At 33.6% G+C, this 7,245-nt stretch overlaps 1 protein-coding gene across 1 annotated transcript; it reads right to left on the reverse strand.

Moving 5' to 3' along the window:
* Window positions 1–1,684: 1,684 nt before the first annotated feature.
* LOC143538368 (signal recognition particle subunit SRP54 2-like) lies at window positions 1,685–7,012 on the reverse strand. Its single transcript, XM_077031942.1, has 9 exons — window positions 6,744–7,012; window positions 5,817–5,916; window positions 5,534–5,687; window positions 4,573–4,723; window positions 4,310–4,458; window positions 3,352–3,452; window positions 3,101–3,258; window positions 2,900–3,014; window positions 1,685–2,046 (listed from the first exon to the last, which is right to left on the reverse strand). Exons 1-9 carry the CDS (start codon window positions 6,972–6,974, stop codon window positions 1,718–1,720), a joined length of 1,488 nt encoding a protein of 495 aa, XP_076888057.1. The 5' UTR covers window positions 6,975–7,012; the 3' UTR covers window positions 1,685–1,717.
* Window positions 7,013–7,245: the final 233 nt, after the last annotated feature.

Raw genomic sequence — 7,245 nt, forward strand, 5'->3', positions numbered from 1 at the left:
AAAGTTTCCGTGAACCCACACATTGAAAGGGAGTTGATAACATCGTATCTTTATATATAGCGGCGAATCTAGGAGTGATTAGTAATGGGTTCACCTTTTTTTAATGCTGTAATATCTAACAACCATAAGCTAAAACTTTCAGGTAGGTCTATGTGAAGATGAGGATTTGAATGTTGATGGTTCTATAGTTCTTTTCTTTTCAACAATCGTTCTATTAGCTCTAAAACTTAAGTTTTCTCAAAATCACAATTCATGTTGACAAAACATATTTGTAAAATTCACATTCACAAAGCACAAATTCACAAATTTTATATTGCCATCAGATAACGAAAGAAACAGTTGATTAAAATTGACGTTGATTAGCTAACCTCAAACTTACAATGATTAAAAAGAAATATCATAATGCCAACATTTAAGGTTCTTTTAAGGTTAAATAGTTTAATAAAACTAATGATGATTAGTGTTTGATATTAGCATAATTAAATCATTTTGTTAAATGGGTTCACTCCACCTTTATTTATTGGTTCACTCTAAATTTTCTTACCTACTTTCTACTATAACTTTGAAATTCTGTGGGTTTTCGTGAACCCATTCGGATGAGCGTAGATCCGCCCCAGTCTATATAAGCAAAACGAAACCTGGAAATCGTAACCGTTACAAACCTGCATTGCAGGGAGACCGCTGACGATATTCAAAAATTTATATCAGAAAATGAAATCCTTAAAAAATTTAATGTCGGAACGCTGAAACAAATAAGCACGGCACAGCGAAAAAAAATAAGATATTGAAATTTAATTGAAACCACGACTTGTGTGTTTATGCTAAAGACGATTTGCACATAATGACGCACAACTCTGTTTAATGTAGATAAAAGCATGTCTAAATGATAAATTTTAAAAACTTTTAGCAGCTTCTATGTTATCATGTATTAAAAATAGCATGTCATTATATTGTTTATATTTAATCATATTAAATGCATAATGCCATAAGCTGGTTATATTAATCACGTTAAATATGTAGCCCCTTTATTAAGCATCTTCATACAAATACAAGAATATATAGTCCTTTTGTATATTTGTAACTAATATAATATAATATTAAACTAAAACACACTTTCAATTTTCAGGTTTTCGGTTAGAGAATTATTAGATCTTCATATTAACATCAAGCTTGGAGCGTTGGAGAAAGAGGTGCTTCATGGAATAGTAGTTATAGCTTGCTTGAGAATTTGAAGGCGAGAAATGAAGAAGTGTACAAAGGTGAGGATTGAGGTCAAAACGGAAGATATAATTGAAGATATAAAGTTGTTCGGCTTTCGTTGGTTCAAAAAATAAGACTAATCATAGGTGGTTAGATCGGTCGAATTGGTATAAATTTACCCCAGACCCTACCTATAGCTCTGCTGTCGGTGGGATTTTACTGGGTATGATTGATTGATTGATTGATTGTATTTTTTGCTTTTTGAGGGTTGCTATCCGGGCGGGCTGTGGAGGCAGCTCGTGGGTGTTTGGTTTCTCTTGTCGGCGTTTTGGTTGTTTATAAAAGTTTATAGATTGAAAAAAAATGTTGAGAAAACTCAAAACAGTAGCATTCAGAAATCTTGGGTTGATGATCTTCATAAACACATTGTCTTTACAAATGGTAGCATCCAAAAAAACTATAACCAAAATTAGTCTCAAGCCTCCAACAAACTATAAAAGCTAGCCAATTTAACAAACTACTTGTCACCACCACTAAACATACCCATCATGTCTTTACTGGAACCCATTTGTTTCATCAAACTTTGTAAACCACCCATACCACCAATTTGCTTTAACATTTGTGGAGGAAGAACTTTACTCATGTGTTGCGCGTTCATGTTTCTAGATAGCGCGCTCATGTCTCCCTTTTTAGGGATTTTTAAACCCTTCATTTTGCTCCAAATTTTGGTGAGTCGTTTGAATTCTTCAAACATTTCAACTACGTCCCTCATTTGACGACCCGCACCCCTTGCTATCCGCATCATCCTTGACTCGTTCATGAGTTTAGGGTTAGTAGTAGCTAACTCTGTAAAAAAAGAAGAGTGAGTTTTAATTAGGATGATTAGGAAGTGACAAATCACAATCCAATTACTTATTAACGGGTTGTATTTATCTCAAAATAATATGAAAAATCAGATAAATATGAGAACGGGCCAAACAGTTAAAAGTTGCCCATGTCGATATAGTCTACACAAGTACAACCTCTTAATCTATTTTATTCAGATATTCGCATTATTATTTACTAATACCTTTTTTTTGTAAATAAGGTATTATTGTTAGAAAATTTGAAAAATAGAGACAAAAAACTGCCTGCAGCCCAAATCAACATGGTTCATCATGGCCCAGCCTGTTTTGACCCTTATCAAACTGACCCATTGCAGCCCAACCAAACTATGACCATCCAATTCGCCACTACAGGTGTAAACAAGCTAAACCACTCGTGAGCTACTCGAGAGTCGAGATCGGCTCGCTTAAAGCATGAATCGAGCAGAGCTTAAACGAGCTCAAGTCTAATTATAAGTTTGTTTAGCTTTACTTCTTAAGCTCAAATTGGCTCACAAGCCTAAATGAGCCTACCGTTTATATAATATTTTAATATATATTCAACAATTATACATATATTAATTTTTAAAATACCTAATAATATATATTATGCTATACAAACAATATATGAGTAAAATGTATATACATCTAAATATAAATTGATTAATAAATAATAAACGAGTTGAGCCCGAGCTTGAAAAACTACTCACGAGCTAAGCTCAAGCTTTAGAAATAGAGCTCGAACATGAGATGTAAGTTAAAGAAGCTGACTTTGAGCTCAGGGTCGGCTCATTTACTTTAAACCCCTATTTGTGACCCTTTTAAGTTTAACAAACCTTCGTTAGTCATGGAGTCCATCATCGTCATGTATCTTTTGATCTTCGCCTGGCTTTCTTTTTCACGGCCTTTAGGCATCAACTCTGAGCTAAATCCTGGAAGCATTGAGAATACCTACACAAAACGCAAGCAAAATTATAACATATAGCTGCAGATTAATTCTAACATATTTTTTTAAAAGATGGCATATTCAAATAAACCTGGTTGATGGGGCCCATTTTGAGAAGGTTCTGAAACTGCTCATACATAATCCTCATGGTGAAATTTCCTTCTGATAGCTTTTGTAGAAGCTCAGGCTGCTGATCCATAGGAACAACTTCTTGAATTTTGTCCATGAATCCAGATAAGTCACCCATGCCTAGTTTAAAAAAACAAGCATGTAAAAAAGATAGGTTAATAATAACGTACATATAAAAATGAAGAGAACTACATTAAATGAAGTGATGCAAACCTAAAAGACGGCTGACAAACGGTTTAACATCAAAAACTTCAAATTCATCCATATGTTCACCGGTTCCAATGAATATGATTGGGCTTTTTGTTGCAGCAACTCTGCACATAGGATAACAAAAGATGAGAGAAATGAAAAAGAATTTAAATTAGATATTCAATTATTCGTAGTTTCAGTTTACAATTTGATTATTACAAAAACATCTGCAACTAGGCAATTTCCAAATAATTATCCATAGTACTATCTCTATAATGCATGTGTGCTGTGCAGTAATATTTTTTTGCTAGTGTGTAGGGGCAGTAAAACCCTACCCAACTAGAAATAAACATGATATGATTGGGGCTAAGCGGGCTTGATTCTTTGAATCACAGACCCGTTTTTAATTCCCAACTCGTTTTAAGTTTAAAATTTAAATTTTAACTATAAAAATAAAAAATTCAACCAGCCAATCGGTTTTTCATCTAAGTTTCTATTTTGGGTTTCTTCAAATTAGGAACACCAACGCATTTAACCCAAAAATACTAATAACATAAATTACTAAGAGCATTCTCAATCCATTCCCTAAAATTATGTGAGAGGGATTTGTAAATTATATGGTATGGTTATGAGTGGTTGTGAGTAGAAGAGAGAGAAAATTTATATGGGAAAGTTAAATTTGAGGTTTTACTGTAGATACTGTATAATTTTTTAATATTTTCATAAAGTAGTTGTGAGTGAAAGAGAGAGAAAATATGATGATAAAGGTATAAAATATTATTTAATTAAACAGGAGAGAGAAAATACAGTGTTTTTTAGTGTAATTATATGATATATATGGATATAGGGTAGGGAACGGGCTGGGAATGCTCTAAGTTCAATGCATAATGTAAACTAAATAAGAAATCAAGTTTTAACACACACACACAAAAAAAAAAGAAGAAAAAAGCCAATAACATAAAATTAAAGCATTGACACTTACGCACTAAGAGCTCCACCTCCCTTTGCATGACCATCCATTTTAGTAACAATAACCGCTCCAACAGCAACACTTTGTTTAAACGCTTGAGCTTGGTCAAACGCAGCTTGACCAATACTGCTATCCATCACAAATATAACTAGATCTGGTTTCTGCAAGAATGCACACGCCAACCTTTAATCAAGCATTCAAGCTCCAATTGTCATTCAAATTAAAAAAAAACAATACAATAATAATTAAACAATGAACAAGAAAATAAAGTATACCGTTGCTTCAGCCACTTGTCTCATTTCTTCAAAAAGAGCTACTTCTTGTTTGTGCCGCCCACTAGTATCAACAATAATCAGATCACAGTTTTCCTTTTTGAATCTTTCAACACCTTCAACTGCAATTTTCACAGGGTCCGACTCCATATAACTGTAGGAAGAGATGATTGTTAGTGGTGTAAAGGCAATATTATAGTAAGTTTTAAATGCCAACTGAACAGTTTGATAGGAAAAACTCAAAAGCAGGTCTGTGTTTGAAGCTGGCACTTCTAGTATGTGTTGGAAACAGACCATGTCAAACCAGGTTAACCATCGTACTTTTTCTCGATTTTCAAATTATTAATGTGTCAGTTATGGTTAAAAAGATATATTGTTACTCGCAACATCTAAATTCTTAGAATAAAACAATTTAGAAGAATCTATGCATTAAAAATTGACTTGGCCATTTTAAACCTGCTCCCTTTTACCCAATTTTTTTATTTAGCCCGTTTGAGATAAAACAGAACCCTAATTGACCCATTCGTAAGCAAATAGATTGAAAATTCTCCCCTCTAGTAGTTAGTAACTTAGTGTCACTTGTCTTTGAGGATAAACTATAAAGGTTACTATATTTCATTAGCCTAAAGTAGCATATACTAACAAAAATGTAGTATACAAAACTGCCAAATTTAATTTCAGTGACTCGGATTTAAAAAGATGCATGATGATTGGCCTTTCTTTTCATTATTAACAACCAACCGTTTATGCATAAACATGTTTTGATGTGTAATCTTACTCTGCAACGTTTAGCAGAGTCAGTTGAATGTTTTAATTTAATATTTTTCCTAACACCCATACTAAACATCTTTCTCAAGCCTTGTATGATTAAGATATGGCTCATAATCAATCTTACTATCAGAAATATTAATAGACTTTCAGAACTCAAGTAATTAGATGAACACTAAACGGATAAACCAAATACCTTCCATAGAAAGGAATCTTTGCTTTTGTTGCATTCTGCTTTAACTGGTCAAAAGCACCAGCCCTAAATGTATCTGCACACACCAATGCTGGTTTCCAGCCCTTCTTTTGGTGGTAATAAGCATACTTTGTGCAAGTTGTAGTTTTTCCAGACCCTTAATCATTAACATTCGGTAAACATATGTCATCAAGGATGAAAATACATATATATACAAAACAACGCAATTAAGACATGATTAAGTGGTAATAACTTACAAACACTTTTAGATTTAAGAACAAGATACCTTGTAGACCAACAAACATGACAACACTCGGTTTGCTTTTTCTAGGCGTGAAAGACGGTTTCCCAGGATCCAACATCTTGCAGAGCTCATTAAATATAGCCTAAATTAAATGAATAAATCAGCGTCAATGGTAATTAATGTAGCAACTAGTTAAAAAAAATACTAACACGTTCATAGCCAACAGAAGAAACAAAATTGCTTCACTAATCACTTCAAAAAAGGGAATATTATTTTGTATAAATCGCCAACGATGATCATGAATTAACTTCTATAGCTCATTAGCGGAGTGTATTATGTAAGCAACGATAAATACAGGTAATCAGATCATCACATTATAAATTTTCAAAATCTACTAAAGTCGATTCTTGACACTCGGAAAGGATAGCAAACAAATGGTCTCTAACAATCACACAAAAGGATTATAAGCCAGAATTTCAAAGTTTGGAACTGCCATTTGATCTGGATTGTTTCAAACTCTAAACATTTTGCTAACTTATGACTTCAATCAATCGAATTGTTTGAAACAATTTTTTCTGTCATTGCAATTAATGCTGTAAATACCAAATGAGACAAAACTTTCGAGAATCGATTTGCTGCTAAATATCTTCACTGATTACTTCATAAGAGGAAAAAAAATATTCTTTTACATAAATCACAATGATCATGAATTATGTCATTAACACCTATACGTTAGCAGAGTGTGCAATGTAAGCACAGTCAATCAAATCATAATATTATAAAAAATCAAAATTCTACTAAAGCCGAATCCCGACACTCGAAAAGGATATCAAACAATCTCTAACAATAAAATAAAATTAAATATCAGGCATAATTTCAAAGTTTGGAACTCTACGCATTCTGTTCAATTTCATCTTCAACTAATTATAACTTATTAACATATAATAATTCAATCAATTACAGATATACCTGCTGGATGATTCTCCTCTTATTATGCCCAGCAGCAAGGTCATCAAGATTGACGATCTTCTTGATATTGGTCTGCATATCACGGACGAGCTTGAACTGGACATCGGATTGCAGAAGGGCGCGAGTGATCTCGTTTAAGCAGTCGTTGAGAACCTTCTCATCGATGATTGTGGCATTGCTCATCCGCTGGAGAGCACGTGAGATGCTCCCACCTAACTCTGCCAACACCATCTTCGATTAGATACTAATTTGGCAATTGAGCAAAAGAGGTTAGGGTTTCAAATCAAGATTCAGCGGTTGTCGCCGGCGGGTGAAGATATTTAGGATTGTGTGATCGTATTCCTGATTGGTAACACCCCGTGTGGTGCGGCTGCTAGCTGACAAGAATCTGGTTGGTATCTTGTTACGACATTGCAACCAAACCAACAAACCGTTTCGTTAATTCCTAACTAGAACAACAAGTTAACATATTTAACAAAAAGAAAAAACAAAATTCGTGGGC

Source organism: Bidens hawaiensis, unplaced genomic scaffold (genome assembly GCF_021521415.1).
Source record: "Bidens hawaiensis isolate Kalapana, Puna unplaced genomic scaffold, B.hawaiensis_p1.1 tig00011610_1, whole genome shotgun sequence".
In the NCBI taxonomy this organism is placed as follows: Eukaryota; Viridiplantae; Streptophyta; class Magnoliopsida; order Asterales; family Asteraceae; genus Bidens; species Bidens hawaiensis.